The sequence below is a fragment of the Aotus nancymaae genome, unplaced genomic scaffold (genome assembly GCF_030222135.1).
Source record: "Aotus nancymaae isolate 86718 unplaced genomic scaffold, 86718_ANA_hifiasm-v0.15.2.pri h1tg000002l, whole genome shotgun sequence".
Lineage (NCBI taxonomy): Eukaryota > Metazoa > Chordata > Mammalia > Primates > Aotidae > Aotus > Aotus nancymaae.
Genome location: NW_026988413.1, coordinates 34,461,243 through 34,482,725, shown reverse-complemented (window position 1 = coordinate 34,482,725; position 21,483 = coordinate 34,461,243). Strand labels below are relative to the sequence as shown.

The following is a 21,483-nucleotide window of genomic DNA, read 5'->3' as shown; positions in this document are numbered from 1 at the left end:
AAAAGATAAGCTAAAAGCAACAGATAATTGTTTAATGGCTTCTATGTTCAAACAGCAATCAATATTCTCATTCTTTTCTTTTTTCTACTTTTATGACCCTTCTGAACGCCACATTAGGCACCAGTCACATACATTTCATTCATACAGCTAACGGTTATGAGCAGAAGAAAGTGATCCATGTGTCACGGACCTCACAAATTGTGAAGGCAATAACATGAGTGATGAAGTAAAAATCTTTTGATATCTCAGTACTTATCTCCCATACCCCTACCCCCATCACACAGACTCAAAATGCAGTAAAGGATTTCTTTGTCTCTAATTTTAAACAACTAAATTTTCTTTTCGTTTATGAGGCTTATTATTATCGTTGAGATCATGGAAAGCATTCTGCAGTGATAAAATAAGGTCTGAGAATTCTGGTTGGTGCTGCTGGTGGAACTGAATTTTATCTTTATTGTACACTGGAAACAATTTCTGATCAATTTCTCTGTAGTCTTGTAGTAGAGTTTGAAGTCAGGTAGCATGATGCCTGGCCGATTTCTCTAAAGCTGAACAAAATAACACTGTACCAGGGAGCAGCCAATATACTTTAAGGTGGATTCACAGGATTTCCTGAAGAGGTCTTTGGCTAAACTTAATGATTCTCATGCCTTACTTGGAGAGTGCCAAGCACTGTCTCCAAATTTAAAATTTTTAGAGTGAAAATCTAAATGAAGGATGTGAGGAATGCCTTTTATTTAATTTTCTTGTGAACCCTTCTAGACTGCAGAGTAAACATTTCCAAAGGGATAGTTTTTGTTCTACTTCTTTAAAACCAATTTATTTAATAGAATTCTAAATTTTTGAAAAAATCTAAGAAAGCAAATGTCGGGCATGGTGATGCACACCTGTAATCCCAGCTACTTGGCTTGGGAGGCTGAGGCAGGAGGATGGCTTGAGCCCACGAGTTAGAGAATAGCCTGAGCAACACAGCGAGATACCATCTCTTAAAAAACAAAAAAGCAAATGTTGACCTTTAGGATCTTCACACCCATCTCATTTCTATAATCTATGACAATTCTTAAGGTTTGTTTGCTTGTTTGAAGGTCAGGAAAATTTCTTAAAGAAAAATTCAATAAAGACCACAATATTCTAACTTATCAATCAGAAATAAAACAGCTAGTTCATAAATTTATCATGAAAACCTTACATTGAAGATGGAGAAATGTAAGCTGAATGGCAATAATTCATTTAGTGAGGTTGGCAGTTGGCTAAGCAAACTGACCCAAAAATTACTGGGCAATCGTTGTCATTTGGTATTAATTCATAGTTGTATTTGTAGTGGTATATCATATAGTTCAATAATAAATTCTTGCTTGTTTAATATTTTATTAATAATGTGATTGAAGGCAGAAAGACATATTTGTCTGTTTTGCAGAGAACATGCATTTCTTTCTGCTCTCACAATGCTCAGGCTCATTATTCACTGCTGTTGCAAGCTTCTCTAGGTCCAACTCTTTCAAACACACAGAGACAAACACAAATATACATCTCCCAACTATAGTGAATTACTGCTATATTTGAATAAGTATATCATATATATTCAAATAATCACAGTAAACTTGATCACTAAATGAATAAGGAAATATACAATCATTTCTTCAGGGCCCACTACGTGCCCACTGCCTTATACACATTATATTTAATCCATGAAATAACCCATTTTTCAGAGGTGAAAACTGAGGCTGAGTCACCCAAAGGCAAATTTGAACCCAGTTCTATTTGACTGCAATGTCTGTGTTTCTTCTACTAAACTGTCCCCTTAATCATGCTTATTTCTGGATCAGTATTTTGAAAGGGATATTGACAAAGACCAGCATTCCAGATTATGCCACCTGGGATGCACCTGAAAGATGCATGAAGAATGGGTACAGGCAAAGGAAGATAGTGGTAGCTCTTGATTTCCAAGGGGCTGGGTGCTGCAGTCAAGGTGGTGGCAGGCAATGGATAAAGGGCTAGAAAACTTATCTTAAAACCATGTTTGCAGAGCAAGCATGTTTCTCACTTAGACTATATGTTTTGCCAGGTTAGACTGGGAAACATTGCAGAAGGTGATGGCAAAACTCTGCCATGTCACTCCCAAATGCCACCAGTGTGAGAAAGTATACCACTTGTAAGGGGAATTCAACTAAGAGAAGATGACATCACCATCTCTGAATACGTGGAAGAAAATCAGAATTGTTAGGAATCAGATTAGAAGTTAGAAATAGAACAAGTTGCTAGTAATTACTGCAAAGATGTAAGATAATGAGATATGTCCTAATTCATAGGCCACTGCCCAATTTCTGGAAAAGTTTAAGGCTTTAATTTTCAGTAAAAGTCCAGAGAGTGACTTGTTTTCCCCCACTGTGATTCTGTGAATCATTTAAGACCTGCTCCATGGTGGAGGGTGACGATGGCAGAGGGAGTGAAGGGCAAGAATACAAGAGAGGTTTTAAGTTGTTTAACAATCTGGCTCAGGAAACAGACTGATACACTTGAATCACAGAGTGAATAATGCAGCACCTAGAAAATTCTTAGACACAGACAAAGTGTCTGACACTTTGATTCAGTTCAGACAAAATAATAGTGAACAGAGGCTGGAGTGGTCATGAAAAGCTTCATCCACAAGAGGAAAGGCAAGTGGGACCTTGAAAAAAGTAACATTTTAGCGAAGAAAAGAAAAGTGTCATGTTTTCTTTTGGTATCCTCCACAGCGTCAGAGAGATGCAAAAAGCACTCCTTTTCACAAAATAAGTTTAGGATGAAAGAGGAGAACTTCAAATTCAACAAATACAACTTCGGCTACCTGAAAATAACCTCTTGCTTTTCTTAAACTCTCACAACCATAATTTCCTTATATAGCTTATATTTGCTAGATTGATTACATGCCTGGCAATCTGCTTTAGGCAGATTGCAATCTAAATAACCTCACCGAGTAAGAATCCTGGAAGCTAGCATGATTGTCCTTCTCTTCAGACGAGGAACCCACAGCTCACAACCAGCAACGGCAGAGCTAGAGTACAAAGCCAGGCCCACAGATATCAAGTTTCTCGCTCTTTCTTATACATGGGTTGCACTCTGCTGGCCCTTTCATTACTACCATCTTTAGCATTTATAAGGCCTCCTAAAAATAAGTGTTTTATTCAACTGAAGTAATAATTCATCCTGCCTTCACATGTTAATTATACCAAACATAGGCCAGTCTCTTAAGATTGCAGAAGGTAAAAGGAGCTGTTGGAATGCAATAGGAGACAGGCTGAAGCACATAAAAGGATGTGTGGTTGGCAAAACATCAGACTAAGATTCTGCTCCAAACCTTCATGATTCATAGAATTGAAGAATTGGTAGAAAATCAGTGCTCACATTACACATCAGGAAACTGACATCCTGTGGATCTTTTCAACTGCCTGGTCTTTGGCTATGTTATGGTGAATGCCAGCAATTGGACCAGAACTCATTGATCCTGTTTATTATCCTGAAATATGTTATATATCATTCCAGCATCGAACTAAAGTTCCTAATTATTTAGTACTATTTTAAGTGCAGCTACAGTTCTCTGATCATTAAATCAGTTGTTCTCAAATTCAGCTGCATACTAGAATCACTTCGAAGATTTAAAAAATCTCCAAACCCAGGCAAATCAGAATTTTTGGGGATGAGGCCCAGGCATCCACACTTTTTAAATTCCTTTTGTAATTCCAAGTTACGGCCAAGTATGAGTCATGCTCTGTATCATAGGCACAAAAGATGATGGCTAATAATGGCATTTACCTTGTTGCTTAAGAAATTCTTTTCTTCTACTCCTGAAATACATTTTGATTCATAGATACATTGACAGTGTGTAATATTGATGCTAGAATAATCTTTTTAAAACACATCTATCTGATCATATTACTCATCACTCCCGTGGGGCGAGGTAAGTGAGGTGCCTACAACACACAATTCAAAGACACACTCTGAGTCTCGTTACATTTTTCTCCAAACTATGAGCATAAACTATTAACTGAGATAGATGTGATTTGGATACTGGCCGTGCCACTTGCCATGTTTTTAAGCATAGCTGTTATCTTAACTCCCTAAATCTGATTTTTCCCCTTATAAACCTGTCATACCATGACTGCTAACATCCCTGCCTAGCTGGTACCTTCTTATCCTTCAAGGCCAAGCACATCCTCTTTCTTCATTAGTTTTCCTTCTCTCCACCCTCCTTCCCCCAACCACTTCACCAAGACCAAATAACTGTCCTCCCATCTGTACCTCTGAAGCACTTTTAACATACTTTGGAAAATTTCTCATTAGATTATAGTCATTTATTCCCATGTCTGTCTTTCTAGCCATTAAGCAATCTGGCAAAGCAGAAAAAAAGCCTTCAAAGTTAGACCTGGGTTTGAATCTCAGCCAAATAACCTTGGACATGCACGCTCTCTGAGCCACAGCTTTCTTATTGTAAAAGTATGAAAGTAATACTAAACTCAGAGAGTTCTTATGTTCTATTACATGGCAGCTGGGGAAGAAACTGTAGTTTCTTTCTCCAACACACCAAACCCTCCATTTCAAGAGGTAAACCCCATCTCCAATCTAGCTGTGAGTTTTCTGAGGTCACGGACTTCATTCTCTGTGACTGTCTTGAGAAACTTGCCCAAAGTCCAGCACATAGTAGGCACTCAGAAAATGTTTGTCATGCTGAAATAAATCAAGAGATAACCAGTGTTTACATATATAGAGAAGTGAATTTTTGAGTATCAGAAACAACTTGCAAGAAGGCCTGGGGAAGAATAAGCACAGGCTTTGTGGGAACAGCAAGGAGACTGTGCTAAACAGAACAAAAAAAATGCACTGGGAAATACCACAAGAGGAGAGAACAGAGACAGTCAGCATCGCCATTATTAAAGGGTTTGGAATCAGGGAGTATTTAGACTGTCTCAGGTGGTTATTGCAGGTTGATATCACTATGCCTGGATGAGATTCCTCACCTTTCCATTGAGCAGATAGGTGGCAGGCTGCATTATGTTCATCAAAACACCCACTGGACTCCAGCTAAATTTATATCTCAATGGATTGTTTGAATGTTCAGGGGCAGGAAGTCCACCACAGTAGGAAATATATGATTCAATCTGTAAATTAAAGCATCCACAAATTGGGAAGATTCACAACAAGTTAGAGAATATCTAAGTAATTAATTGAAGACAATAATATGAATGGAGTAAACTTGCTACAGTTTTTCATTCTTAAAATTACTAAGGCTTTCAAAAATACATCCTTAAGGCCATAGACCATTTGATTAAATAACAGTTGATTTTATATATATATATATATGCTTTTTTTAAAAAAAATCCTCTAAAAATAATAACATTTTGTTCAGTTAAAAATTCAACTATTAGTTCAATTCTGTTTGGTCAGTTCCTACTAATTTTTCTATTCAGATTATATATTTGCATATATAAAATTTTAATTATATATTTGCATGTTTATAATATTCAGATAATTTGAATACACAAAAATGAAATTTATATATTTGCATAAATAATATATGCAAATGTGGTTTGAATATACACATATATATACACACGCATTCAAAAAACCCAAAACACTTAATCTGAATCATGCTATTTACACCCAATAGTACCTTGTTATGTGTAAAAGATACTTCATATCAACAGACTGCTAATACCTGAAGATTCTTCTCACTTTTAAAAGTCAAACCTTATTACAGAATCTTCGAGGTAGTCTGAAATTTGTATTAAGTCAAAATTTTATAGTAGCATCTGTTTCTCCAGAAATTGGCTGCTACCTAAGACTTTGACATTGTTTTCCTATATGGATATTTCGGCAGTTATAAGATTTTATTTAAAATTTCTATTCAAAGAATGAGTTATAATATAGCATCATCTTTAATCAAAGTTAAAGAAAGATTATTTCTGTACACAAGAAGTTAGGCATTTTAATGTTTCCCTTTGGGTATAAATTGGGCTCACCGTGGCTCCCACTTCCTTGGCTTTATCTATCGTTTCCATTGCTAACATGTGATCCAGACCAGGGTCCAATCCCAATTCACCAATGACTGTGATGCCAGCATCTTCCACACTGCAGCAGGTGGAAAGAGGAAAAAGAAAAACTTGGATATAAAATAAAAACAATGCCATGGATCCACTCAGTTTGTTTAAAATGATTAAAACTTACCTTTTTTCCAATTCTTTTAGTGCTGGTGTGATGTAGCTTGCAGTGACCATGTTAACTTTGTTTGTGATGCAAGCCTTGGCCACAAGAGGGTGCAATACATACGGCAACAAGCTTAAAAACAGGAAGAAACTAATCAGATACTTCCTTTTTCAACCCTACCTTCCAATGTACTTGAATTGTATTAAAGCTGCATCTTAAGGTACTGTCCTGATTAAATTATTCTTTCAGAAAAGGGAACACTTATACACTGTTGGTGGGAATGTAAATTAGTTCAGTTGCTATGGAGGGCAGTTCAGAGATTTCTCAAAGAGCTAAGAGTTGAACTATCATTTGACCTAGCAATTGCATTACTGGTATCTATCCAGAGGAAAGTAAATCATTCTACCAAAAAGACATATGCACTTACATGTTCATCGCAGCACTATTCACAGTAACAAAGACATGGAATCAACTGACATGCCCATTAATAGTGGATTGACAATGGGTGCTGTGACTCATGCCTGTAATTCCAGCACTTTGGGAGGCCAAAGGCAGGTGGACTGGTTGGGCCCAGGAGTCAAGACCAGCCTGGGCAACGTGATGAAACCTTATCTCTCCAAAAAATACAAAAATTAGTCCAGCATATTGGCACATGCCTGTAGTCCCAGCTACTCCAGAGACTAGAGTGGATCAGGTGTCAATGTAAAGGCTATCAAAATGGCTAAAAATCCACATGGTGAACAACAGATGATGCTGTACTCAAAGCTAAACTTTGATTGGCTTTTCGACAAATTAGGCTTTGGTATTATAATTTGGTGCTGGGACTGCATAATCATAAGAAATTAAATTTTCATAAATATGAGTGTTATACAAGTGAGTATATCCATATTCTATTCTAGGAACAACAAAATACCCTGTCAATTACATGACAATATTTAAGTTGTTTCTTATTGCCTATTTGGTAAGGCTGTCTACAATACCAACAAAAAAAAATAAAAACCAATATAAACAATATCACACAGTATCATTGTACTTGTCAAATTCATTCTACATACTTCATATTTTCTCTAGATTATTAAAAACAAAATAAACAATAAAACCACTTTTCAGGCATTTATTCCTCCTCAGGTCAATAGAATCAAGTATTGCTATTGTCAGTATCAAGAGCTCCAGGTCTCTGTGTTTTTGGCGTTTTAATCCAAAAAGAATTACTGCTAACAAATTTGGTAGACTTTTAGAAACCATTGAGCAAAATACTTTGCAAAACCATTTGCATCAAATATTAATAGAAAATCTGCAATGTCATCATCTTAAATGTTAAGCAGAAATTTTTAAAACATATTCTCCATATTAAACTTGCTCAATCAAAATTTTACTAAGATCTAATAATATTTTAAAACTTTGGCCTAATAATAGGGAAAGAAATATAATGGTAGGTCTTTACTTGATGGTACCTTTTTAGACGAGGGGATTAGAGCTCATAATTCATCTTGAATGTGATATAGTAAGCACTCAATGGGACATACTCTTAAGTTATTTAAGTTGACTCCAACCCAATTACTCCAAAAGGTCAAAAATGTCACTTGTGAAAAATATACACAAAATACATGGGGAATTTTCAAAGAAACATTGAAATCAATTACTACTTTCTATTAAATTCGAAAAATTAAAACTATGAGAATTTTACATATTACTATAAAATTTTTGTAAAACATATTCTTTACTCATTTTTTGTAGTCCCTATCATTGTGTTTATATCAAAACATTCTTTCCCCCACTTAAAATATAAAACAATTGGACAGTTATGGTGGCTCATGCCTATAATATGGCACTTTGAGAGGCTGAGAAAGGTGGACTGCTTGAGTCCAGGAGTTTGAGACAAGCCTGGACAACATGGTGACACCTCGTCTATACTAAAAATATTAAATTTAGCCAGGCATGGTGTTATGTGCCTGTAGTTCCAGCTACCCGGGTGGTTGAGGTGGGAGGATCACGTGAACCTGGGAGGTGGAGGTTGCAGTGAGCCAAGACTGTGCTACTGCACTCCAGTCTGGGTGACAAAATGAAACTCTGTCTCAAAAATATATATGTATATTTAAGGAACACTATAGGATAACACTGTTTAATGGCATTACTATTATTCGGCATAGAAAATGCACTAAATGAGAAAACATTAAATATAAAACAGATTTTGCTAATGCCAAATCTTATCGAAGTCCACTTGCTTGCTAAATTTTAAAATTTGCACATATAAATAGATTGATGTATTTGTCCATTACATTGTCACGTTTTATTTCAGATTTTGTTTCAAATGCATTATATCATGTTATTTACTTTTTTAAAAAAATAAAAAAGTGATATATTTAAGTACCTATGTGTTTAGGTAAAATAAATTACTGTTCTACTCAGAAGGCTAGATCATTCTATTTTGAATCAGGATTTCTTTTCATAGCGATATCAGAGAAGGTCAGTTGGTCATTAATCAATTTTTTTCTAAATAAAAATTAATGCCCATAAAATTTTTATAAATTGAGTAACATTTTAAGTGCATGAAGTGAGCCTATGTTTAAAGATATCAAGAGACAATGTAAAAACGCCAGCCTACAGAATTGCCTTTCGTTATATGTTTTCCAACGTTGCTTTTTTTTCTTCAAAGCAGAATATCACAGAACTTCCTCCAAAGATACAATTTGAATCTGATCTATGAAAATGACTAGGTAATCATTATGAGAAAACAGATAACTTTCTTCCTCTCATCTGGAGAAATTATATTCTAAGAATTAATGACTATTCTCATCACTGACATCTCAAAACCAAATGTGTTTATTTATTTATTAACTACTTTAAGGTTCAGGGGTACATATGCAGGTGTGTTATATAGGTAAACTGTATGTCATGGGGGTATGGCGCACAGATTATTTCATTATCTAGGTAATAAGCATAGTACCCGACAGGTAGTTTTTTGATCCTCACCCTCCTCCCACATTTTACCCTCAGGCAGGCCCTGATGTCTGTTGTTCCTTTCTTTGTGTTCATATGTACTCATGTCAAAACCAAATGTAGTTACACAGTAAATCTCATGTAACTCTGTGTCTAGATGTTAGATCTGCATTTTTGTTAGTTATACTCTATTTCAAGATTTGTTGCTATGATGAGACTTAAAATAGTCGTAAGGCTAAATAATCTACTTTTTCATTTTAGTTTTATAAGTTCAAAGGATAAAACAGACACTAAAGTATATGAAACATGAATACATTATGACCTGCAAACCCACTTCTAAGTATATATCCAACAGAAATGTGTAATTACTGTTTTGGTGAAATGGTCACCAAAAGTCAAATACTGAAATGTGTATAGCAGTGTGACTTATAATAGCCAAAATCCAGAAACGACCTAAATATCCATAGTAGTCAAATAAATAATAATGGTATATTCACATAATGAAATACTACACTGCAATGAGAATGAATAAACTATCATTTCAGACAATAGCATGAATGACTCTCATAATCACAACATTGAATGGAAGAAGGCAGCCACGAATGAGGACATATTGAATGATTCCAATTATATGAAGTTTGAAAGCAGGCAAAACTATGTATCAGAAGCCAGGATAGTGTTTACCCTTAGAGGATGGGTTCAGTGAATAGAAAGAGGCACCAGGAGGGCGTCTGGGGAATTATTAATATTCTGCTTCTTGATACGAATGATCGTCACAGAGTGTATTCACTTTGTGAAAGTTCATTGAGCTATATACTTATGATTTGTGCACCTTGTGGATCCATACTTCAATGAAAAAGTTTACTTACAAAGAGTATGAAGAGAGGAGAAAAGAAAAAGAAAGAGAAAAATAAGAGAAAAGAAATAACAACAAAAAAATGAAACTCATTTCTTGCCAGATACAGACCTGATAACAAGATCCTGTTTTGCCACCAAGAAGCCCAGCTTCTCTTCTTGTTTACAAATGTCCATGCTAACAGGATTGATATTATATTTCTTCCTTAACTGTTCAATTTGATTCCTCATGTCAGAGCCTATTTCAAGAATTAAAAGTCACATTTTTAGATATGTCAGAGTAAAATGTATTTTAACATCTCCAAAAATAAACTTTCAAATTTTAGAAACTAAGTAGTCTTCTAAAATTTAGAAATCAACATGTTATAAAACATATTTTTTTCTTCTTCAAAAACTAGGGCATATTTACCTACTGTTATTTCTATATTGTCATCTCTTGATAAATATTCTAGTACGGGCTCAGATACATAGCCAGATCCAAGAACCAAAACCTTTTTCTTGGTACCCATTGAAAGTGACTGAGCACGTTCCCTATTAAAATAAAATAAAATAAAAAGAGGAGAAGGGACTAATTAAAATTGTATTGTTTTTAAATAACAGAATCTTGCTGTCCTCAAACCATACTAAAACCTAGATAATGAAGCAACAATTTCTCTCCACATTACTTAAAATAAGAATCTCAATATGAATGAGTCCCCTATACCAACCTATTTCTTTAATTATTTTACATTTTGTACAATGAAGAGCAATAGACCTGACATCTCTGAGATGTATACCTAGAGATGTATACATGTATTTCATGAATTCCCAGTATTACTAGTGATGTACAGATGCTGGACCTTTTCTTGGCTTACTTATGATTGAGTAACTTGGTCTCACATTTTATCCTTCCAGAAGATGTGATTCAAAATCATGCTGGGGGCTTTACCTGAGAAACTTTATTTATTCCTCACAACAATCCCAGAAGACAACACTTTGAGGAAGAGATTATTATTATTCATCATTGTTTTGTCATATATCTTTAGGATCACTTGAAAATAGTCAAAACCATGACTTTGAATCACAAATGTCATGGGTTAAATATAGAAACCAAAGACTAGTGTTAGGTATTATTTTAATTCTTGAACAGTTTATTCTGCTGGATTTATATTAATACCTTCCGGACAGATGACTTTCTTTCCCACAAACTATGACCTCAAAGGCAGAATCTAAGACTTACCCATTTTTACAAACCCATTAATGTTCAGCACATTTTGTCTTAAATATGGAATTTACTCATTAAATATTTTTTGAATCAAATTCTCTGATATCAACACGAAACCATGGAAACGGTCTGGTGCCCAGGACAGAAGGACGCTCTGTTATTTAGACTCTTTAGGCTCTTTTAATGTCTCTTGAATGTTAACCCACAAACATTTTCATTAATTTTAAATAAATTAAAAAAAAAATAAGTATAAAAGATCCTGTCCCTCTATACCCCCAACACATATACTACTGATGTGAAGAGGTCTCCTTTAACTAGTACCGTCATCCCATTTCACTTCCCAAAGAGAGCCACTATTGTTTGGTTATTATATATTCTGTCTAATAATATTTTCTATCGTTTGTATAATTAAAATGTTATTTTGATGTCCAAATACCAAACACTCAAAACAGAAACTCACTTCTAGATTCTAATACTGTCCAGCCCATCAGTATCCCCAGACCCCAGACTCCAGGTTAATAATCACTATGCTAAGTAATGAAAAGAACAGAAGAATAAGGCAGGGTTCAATACACAGTAAATTTCCTTTCAAAATGCAACCTTTGCTATCAGTATATTGGCACAAGATTCCGTCAGGGAAAGAGGGCAGCAAGTCCTAGCAACTGGAGCCAAGTAAACCTGCTGCTACATGAAATATGACACATAAGAGAGAAGATACCATCACGACCAGTCACGTTGGACATGTCATTAGTATCAGTAGTATAAAAGATCATCGGATAATGAGAATCAAAACAGAGCTATGAAAAATAAACAGATATGAAGTTTTACCCATAAGAAACTCTCCTATAGGGTTATAGAGCTAGCTTCTCTTTAAAAAAAAAAAAAAAAAAAAATTAAATACTTAGTGTCTTATGCCAGAATATTTCACTGACACATTTAAAAGTAACTATAATCGATTGAGTGTGGTGGCTCACGCCTGTAATCCCAGCACTTTGGGAGGCCACGGCGGGTGGATCACCTGCGGTCAGGAGTTTGCAACCAGCCTGGCCAATATGGTGAAACCCCGTCTCTACTAAAAATATAAAAATTAGCTGAGTGTGGTGGTGGGCACCTGTAATCCCAGCTACTTCGGAGGCTGACGTGGGAGAATCACTTGAACCCAAGAGTTGGAAGTTGCAGTGAGCCAAGACCACGCCATTGCACTTCAGCCTGGGCAACAAGAGTGAAACTCTATCTCGGAAAAAATTAAAAACTTTTAAAAAATAAAGTAAAAGTAACTGTAATCACACCAGCACATATGGAAAAGTCCTAAGTATAGTACGCTTGATCTGGGCAGATCTCTCTTTACTGCTTGTAGGTAGAACCACTGAAAAAGACGGTAAGACAGTTGTGTTGTGTTGCTTTGTTTCCCCAACTCTGATTTCTCCTGAGACTTCAATGGGTTCCTTTTCTTAATGTGAATAGACCAGCAGAGTAGATATAAACATAGATCAAGGACAATCAGCTGGAGGAGACTTGAACATTCCAAAAAAATAAAATCAATGTTTTCAAACTTTAAATAGTAAAATCAATTAAGGAAACAAGGGCCTTAGCTAAAGACCTTTCTAAGGTAACTATTCTCTTGAGTAGATTTGCTACATTACTTTTTGGCATCTTCCCCCAATAAGAATCCCTGGAGAAAACTACCTCTTATTTTCATCGTTTATTCACTACTCTCTTAATTTGTAACCACGAATTCACTTTCCTAAATATTATATTAAACAAAAGAGAGGCCGGGCGCGGTGGCTCACGCCTGTAATCCCAGCACTTTGGGAGGCCGAGGCGGGTGGATCACGAGGTCAAGAGATCGAGACCATCCTGGTCAACATGGCGAAACCCCGTCTCTACTAAAAATACAAAAATTAGCTGGGCATGGTGGCGCATGCCTGTAATCCCAGATACTCAGGAGGCTGAGGCAGGAGAATTGCCTGAACCCAGGAGGCGGAGGTTGCGGTGAGCCGAGATCGCGCCATTGCACTCCAGCCTGGGTAACAAGAGCGAAACACCGTCTCAAAAAACAAACAAACAAACAAAAACAAAACAAAAAAAACAAACAAAAAACAAAAGAGAGTCCAAACCCTCAACTGAAATCCAAACTGAAAGCACACGGAAAGGTTAGTGTGCTTATTTTCCTTTTGAGAAAATAACTGAGGCATGACCATGCATAAAAAGCTGGAGAAAGAACAAGAAGCTACCTGAAGGACAATCCTTTTGGATTTTTGCTTGCTTACCCACCATCTACATAGGATATTAGAAAATTATGCTATACTACTGTTTAGGGGGAAACAGCCACAGTGGTTTCAGCCAGCCACTTAGTTTGGATTTCCTACATTTTCAAACATTATCAAAATTTATATATTGCACAAACCTAATATTAAGAACTCTCATTAAAGCATTAAAAATACTCATCAATCCCCAGATAAGAATAAATGTATAAAACAAGAGGATGTGATCAATACTTACCTGCTTTCCCGGAGTTTCTGGATATATTTATATTTATCAGGTAATGTACCGTTGGATGTAATCACTGCCTAAATGTATATGACACAAGACATTTTAGTATTTACATTTTAGTCCTACAAACATGGTCTCATGACTGATAGAGAAGAGACAGAATGGCAAAGATGGAGAGAGGGAGAGAGAGAGAGAGGAGAGCAAAAATGGTAGTAGAAAAAAATACATTTATGAAAAAGATATTCTCGTAACTTACATCTCTCACCACAGGAGAAAAATTTTGACTTTCAAGAGGCTGTGTCGCATCTGATAATATCTGAAAGGAAAATGAAATTTGTAAGAGATAAATGGCACCACAAAGAAGGCCTCTTGGTGCTTGTATCCATATTAAAATATTAATCAGGGGAAAAAAGAATTTAAGAAATAGTTTTCTAAGGATCACCGAGATTGGTAATAGAAGTCTTCTACAAGCAATCAACTCTGCCCTCAGGAGCGTGATGTTTCAGCACAAGTTCCAATTTTAAAACTAATATTGGATTATAATCACCTTTGCTTGCTGTGAACACAAAAAAGCTTATCCTTTCCAACCAGTTAAATGTATCCTATTAAGCATGTCAAATATCTTCACAAGCCTTAGAGCTACAGTCCTCCCTTCAAGGGCCTCTACCCCATTCCACAAGTTGAATCTGTTCTATTAGGAGTAAAGAATGAGGTTTTTCCACTCAGCAAGGCTACCACTTCTGCAGTAAGGGGTTTCCCTCAGATCAGTATTAGTAGCTATATGTATAGGCACATCAGCATTTCAACAGTAATAGCCAAAGTGACTTGACCAAGTAGACCTTGAAAGTCATTCACACTCTCTTCACATTATCTTGCAAAATTGAGTCAAAGAGACAACACAAAAAGTAAGATGTCTCATATTAACATATCAGCAAACTTCCAGTCATCCTCTTTTCTCCCAAGGAATCCAACTCTTGAATCTACTGCCAAAAAATAATGGGCATATAAGTTAACCCCCTCAAGGGACCTAATTCTTGAATACACTATCAAGAAATAATGGGAATATAAATCAGCATTGCTGCTTCTGGTGAACAGGGAACGGCCAATGAAACAATCTTTCCTCCCTAACTATAGGTTAAGATCTAGCTCACTCAGCCAACTAAGAACAAGAAAAATGTACCTAGAAGGTGCTGGTAACAGAATTTATCTACTGTATTAAAATAAACAGAAAATTGTTTTCATGTATCTAAAGCATAATACGTTCTAAAATAAATGGTCATTTGTAAAAGGTCAGTTCTCCAAAGAAATGAAACCTAGATTTCAATTACTTCATCCTAACTGAATTTAGATGAATTTCTCCTAACCTTTATCCTTGTCTATTCCCCTACCCAAAACAAAGAATATATTATCTGGAGGAAAATCACATAACATCCTCTAATCGTCTCTAAAATTTTGAACATGCAATGTCTAGTATTCAACCAAAAATAAATAAATATATTGAAAAATAAGAATTTACTGAAAACCATAAAAACCAAGGAAAACAACAGGGAACATAAATATAACCAAGAAGTGTATTGGAATTCACAAAAATGAGTCTTAATTGTGATTAATATGTTCAAAAAATAAAAGGACAATATAGATTTTTAAAAAAAATAGAAAACCTTTAAAATTAATGAATATAAATTTTTGATAAATGAAAAATAACATGTTTCAAGTCTTGGAAGACATGAACATCCAGATACAAGAAGCTCAACAATTTTCAAACAGAGTCAACCCAAAGAGGTCCCCTCTAAGGCACATTATAATCAGCTGTCAAAAATGAAAGACAAATGTATACTAAAAGCAGCAAGATAAGAATATCATGTTACATGTAAGGGCATCTCCATTAGACTATCAGCAGATTTCTCAGTAGAAATCCTGCAGGCCAGGAGAGAATGTAATGATCTCTTTAAAGTGCTGATGCACAGAAAACTGTCAGCCAAAAATGTTATACATGGCAAAGCTCTCCTTCAGAAGAAAAGAAAAAATAAAGTCTTTCCCAGAAAAGAAAAAGTTTAGGGAATTACTCACTACTAGAGTTGCTCTATAAAAATGTTTAAGGAAGTTTTTCAAGTAGAAAAAAAGAACATTACTAATATGAAAACATATAAAAGTACAAAATTAACTGGTAAAGGTAGATATATAATGAAATCCAGAATACCACAACATTGCCATGGCACTCTGCAAATTATATGTATATATAACCCTAGGATGAAGGTTAAAATAGAAAACAGTCAAAAATAATGATCGCTACAATAAAGTATTAAGAAATAAGTAATCTAAAAAGATGTAAATTGTGACATTAAAAAATACTAACTGGTTACACCCAATTCAGAAAGGTAAAAAAGATATATATATATGTACATATGAATATAAAATTATATATATACTATATGCATATATACACACACGCTGGCAGGAAGGTAGATGTCTAGAGTTTTTGTATGCAACTGAGTTTAAGTTGTTATTAGTATAAAGTAGTCTATTATAACTATAAGATGTTTTATGTAAGCCTTGTGGTAACCATAAAGCAAAATACTGAAGCAGATATACAATGATAAAGATAAAAGAACAAAAATTTAGCACTAAAGGAAATCACTAAATCACAATGATAAACAGGAGAGGAAGAAAAAACAAATAAGCTACAAAACAATCAGAAAACAATTAACAAAATGGCAGTAGTAAGTCCTTAACATATCAATAATTACTAAGGATCTAGAAATAGAAATACCACTTGACCCAGCAATCCCATTACTGAGTATATACTCAAAGAACTATAAATCGTTCTACTATAAAGACACATGAACACGTATGTTCACTGCAGCCAAGTGTACAATAGCAAAGACCTGGAACCAACCCAAATGCCCATCAATGATAGACTGGACAAAGAAAATGTGGTACAAATACACCATGGAATACTATGCAGCCATAAAAAACAATGAGTTCATATACTTTGTAGGGACTTGGATGAATCTGGAAACCATCATTCTCAGCAAACTGACACAAGAACAGAAAGCCAAACACCATATGTTCTCACTCATAGGTGGGTGTTGAACAATGAGAACAAGTGGACTCAGGGAGAGGAGCATCACACACTGGGGGCAGTTGGGGGGTGTAGGGGAGAGAGAGCAGAGGGTAGGGAGGGAGGGGAGGGTGGGGAGGGATAACATGGGGAGAAATGTCAGATATAGTATACACCTAAAGTAAAATAAATAAATTTAAAAAAAAAAGATTAAATTGTCCAATTAAAACACAGAGTGGCTGAATGGGTTAAAAAAACAAAGCTCTACTATTCACAATGAAAAGATATGGAACTAATCTAGAGACCCATCAGGGGTAGATTGGATAAAGAAAATGTGGTACATATATACTAGGGAATACTATGTAGCCATAATAAAGAATGAAATAGACCAGGCACAGTGGCTATAATTCAGCTGTAATTCCAGCTGAATTATATACAGTTGTATATATAATACATATATATATTATATATATATAATAAAAAAAATTATATACAGCTGTAATTCCAGCAGTTTGAGAGGCCAAGGTGGTCAGATCACCTGAAGTTAGGAGTTCAAGACCTGCCTGGCCAACATGGTGAAACCCTGTCTCTACTAAAAATATAAAAATAAGCCAGGCATGGTGGCAGGCACCTATAATCACAGCTACTTGGGAAACTGAGACAAGAGAATTGCTTGAACCCAGGAGGCAGAGGTTTGTGAGCCGAGATGGTGCCACTACACTCCAGCCTGGGTGACAGAGCAAGACTCTGTCACAAAACAACAAAGCAAACAAACAAAGCAATGAAATCATGTCCTTTGCAGCAATGTGGATGCAGCTGAAGGCCATTATCCTAAGCAAATTAATTTAGAAACAGAAAACCAAATACCATATGTTCTCAATTATAAGTGGGAGCTAAACACTGAGTTCACATGGACACAAAGAAGGGAACAATAGAAACCAGCGTGTATTTGAGGGTGGAGGCTGGAGGAGGATGAGGATTGAAAAACTACCTATTGGGTAATATGCTCACTACTTGAGTGATGAATTCGTTTTTACTCCAAATCCCAGTGACATGCAATTTGCCCATATAACAAAACTGCATACGTAGCCACTGAACCTAAAACAAAAGTTGCAAGGAGGAAAACAAATAAGCTCTAACTATGCGCTGCCCACAAGAGACACACTTTTACTTTAAGGATGCACATAGGCTTTCATCCCTCAGAAGGGATGAACGAAGATATTTCATGCAAATCAAATAATAGCTAACAGAGGCCAGGGGCAATACTTATTCCAGATAGAAAAGACTTAAACTCAAAAACTCTCACAAGAGACAAAGAAGTCATTATTAAAGAGCTCAAGTCATTAAGAAGACAAAGCAACTGTAAATACATGTGCACCCAACATTTGAACACCTAAACATATAAAGCAAATATTGATCAACGTAAAGGTAAAAATAGCAAAACAATAATAGTAGGAGATTTCGATACCCCCCTCTTTCAAAAATGGAAAGATAACCAGAAAGAAATTAATAAGAAAATACTGGAATTGATCAGCACTTTAGACAAAATGGACCTAATAGATAAATACAGAACTTTTTATCCAGCAGCACCAGAATACGGATTCTTCTCTAATACATATAGCACATTCTCCAGAATAGACTATATGGCAGGCCACAAAATAAGTCTTAACAAATTCAAAAACACTGAAATCGTATAAAGTATTGTTTTCTATCACAATGGTATGAAACTAGAAATCAATAACAAGAGAAACTTTGGAAACTACAAACACATGCAAATTAAACAACATACTCCTGATCAGTCAATGAGTTAACAGAGAAATTAAAAGGGAAAATTAAAAATTTCTACAGACAAATGAAAATGAAAACACAACATACCAAAACCTATGGAATACAGCAAAAGTAGTACTCAGAAGGAAGTTTATAGCAATGTTTAAATGCTTATCTCAAAAAAGAACAAAGATCTCAAATAACCTAATGCTGCACCTCAAGGAACAAGAAAAACAAGAACAAACTGAACCCAAAATTAGTAGACAAAAAGAAATAATGATGGTTAGGGAAGACATAATCAAAATAGAGACATAAAAAATACAAAAGATCAATGAAATGAAGAGTTTGTTTGAAAAGGTAAACAAAATCAACCCCAAGTCTGCCCAAGGAGAAAAAAGACTCAAATAAATAAAATTTCAGATAATGATTGTTGGTGTATTGGAATGCTAATAATTTTTGTATGTTGATTTTGTATCCTGAAACTTTGCTGAAATCATCAGCTTAAAGAGCTTTTGGGCTAAGACTATGGAGTTGTCTAGATATAGAATCACGTCATCTGCATAAAGGGATAATTTGACTTCTTCTCTTCCTATTTGAATGCTCTTTCTTTCTTTCTCTTGCCTGATTGCTCTGGCCAGAGCTTCCAATACTATGTTGGAGACAAATGGTAAGAGAGGGCATCCTTGTGCCAGTTTTCAAGGGGAATCAATATCATTAAAATGGCCATACTGCCCAAAGCAATTTATAGATTCAGTGCTATTCTTACCAAATTACCCATTACATTCTTCGTAGAACTAGGAAAAAAAATCGGTTGTAAAATTTATATGGAATCAAAAAAGAGGCTGAATAGCCAAGGCAATCCTAAGCAAAAAGAACACAGCTGGAGGTATCACGCTATGTGACTTCAAACTATACTACAGGGCTACAGTAACCAAAACAGTATGAGACTAGTACAAAACCAGACACAAAGACAAATAAAACAGAATAGAGAGCTCCAAAATAAGTAGGAATGAGGAAAGGACTCCCTGTTTAATAAATGATGCTTGGATAACTGGCTAGCTACATGCAGAAGATTAAAACTGGATCCCTTCCTTATACCATATAAAATGATGTAAATCAACTCAAACTGGATCAAAGACTTAAATGTAAAGCCCAAAATTATAAAAACCCTGGAAGACAATCTAGGCCAAACCATTCTGGACATGGGAAATGACAAAGATTTCATAACGAAGACACCAAAAGCATTTGCAGCAAATGGGATGTAATTAAACTGAAGAGCTTCTGCACAACTAAAGAAACTATCAACAGAGTAAACAATCTACAGAATGGGAGAAAATATTTGCAAACTGTGCATCTAACAAAAGTCTAAACCCAGCTTCCATAAAGAACTTAATAAACATAATTTATCACATTAACAGGATGAGGGACAAAAACCATGTCATTATTCCAACAGAAACAGAGAAAAGTATTTGACAAATTCAATATCACTTCATGATAAAAACTTTCATCAAATTAGGCATAGATGGTACATAGCTCAACACAATAAAAGCCATATATGACAAAGCCACAGCTAACATCATATTGATCATGGAAAATTGAAAGCTTTTTCTCTAAGATATGGAACAAGAAGAGGATGCTACTTCTTCTATTCAACATAGTACTGGACGTTCTAGTCAGAGTAATTAGGCAAAACAAAGAAAACAAAGGCATCCAAATTGGAAAGCAGGAAGTCAAATTGTCCTTGTTTGCAGATGACAAAATCTTATATGTAGAAAACCCTAAAGACTTAATCGAAACACTGCTAGAACTGATAAACAAATTTAGTAAAGTTGCAGAATACAAAATCAACATACAAAAATTAGTAGCATTTCTATATACCAACAGTGAACAAATCTGAAAGAAAAATCCAATTTCCAATAGTCACAACAAAAATAAGATGCCTAAGAATAAATTTAACCAAGGAAATGAAAGGTCTCTGTATTAAAAACTATAAAACATTGATGAAAGACATTGAAGAAAACAAAAACAAATGTAAATATTCCCATGTTCATAAATTGGAAGAATTTATATTGTTAAAATGCCCACACTACCCAAAGCAATTTATAAATTAAGTAATCCTTATCAAAAAACCAATGACAGTCTTCACAGAAATAGAAAAGACAATTCTAAAACTAGTATGAAACCACAAAAGGCCCCACATTGTCACACAATCTTTAGCAAAAAGGCAAAGCTAGAGGCATCACACTATTATGAAGCTAAAGTAACCAAAACAGCATGGTACTGGCATAACAGCAAACACATAAACCAATGGAACAGAAACGCAAGCCCAGAAAGAAATCCATACATCTATATCCAACCAGTTTTGGAGAAAAGTGTCAAGAACAAACACTAAGGGAAGAAGAGTCTCTTCAATAAATAGTGCTAGGAAAATTGGATATCTACATTCAGAAGAATTAAACTAGACCCCCTGTATCTCACCATATAAAAAAATCAACTCAAAATGGATTAAACACTTAAATGAGAGACTTAAAATTATGAAACTACTAGAAGAAAGCATAGGGGAAATACTTCATGACATTGACCTGGTTAAGAATTTTTTTGGATAAGACCTTAAAAGCACAAGCACAATACCCAAAAATAGATAAATGGAATTACATCAAACTAAAAAGCTTCTGCACAGAAAAAAAAAAAAAATCAATTGAGTGAAGAAACAACAGAATGGGAGAAAGTATTTGCAAACTATACATCTCACAAGGAAGTAATACCCAGAATATACAAGAAAGTCAAAGAATTCAATACAAAACAACAAATAATACAATCAAAAATGGGCTGCACTCAGAGTAAAGCTTATAGCTTTAAAATGCACATATTGCTAAAGAGAAATATAGGAAAATAATTACCTAAGCACTCATTGCAAGAAGTTACGAAAAGAAAGGTTAACTAAGCACCCAATAAAGTAAAATAAAGAATACAGTAAAGGTAA

The 21,483-nt window shown here is 35.1% G+C and overlaps 1 protein-coding gene across 2 annotated transcripts in view; it reads right to left on the bottom strand.

Moving 5' to 3' along the window:
- The window catches only part of AASS (aminoadipate-semialdehyde synthase), a 65,772-nt gene that overhangs the window by 12,291 nt on the left and 31,998 nt on the right, over positions 1 to 21,483 (bottom strand). For both annotated transcript variants that reach the window (XM_064373956.1, XM_064373959.1), the window contains 7 exons: positions 13,929 to 13,988; positions 13,682 to 13,749; positions 10,385 to 10,506; positions 10,088 to 10,214; positions 6,202 to 6,312; positions 5,997 to 6,105; positions 4,995 to 5,135 (listed from right to left, as the gene is read on the bottom strand). In XM_064373956.1, coding sequence (XP_064230026.1) covers positions 4,995 to 5,135; positions 5,997 to 6,105; positions 6,202 to 6,312; positions 10,088 to 10,214; positions 10,385 to 10,506; positions 13,682 to 13,749; positions 13,929 to 13,988 — 738 coding nt within the window. The remainder of the gene's footprint in view (positions 1 to 4,994; positions 5,136 to 5,996; positions 6,106 to 6,201; positions 6,313 to 10,087; positions 10,215 to 10,384; positions 10,507 to 13,681; positions 13,750 to 13,928; positions 13,989 to 21,483) is intronic.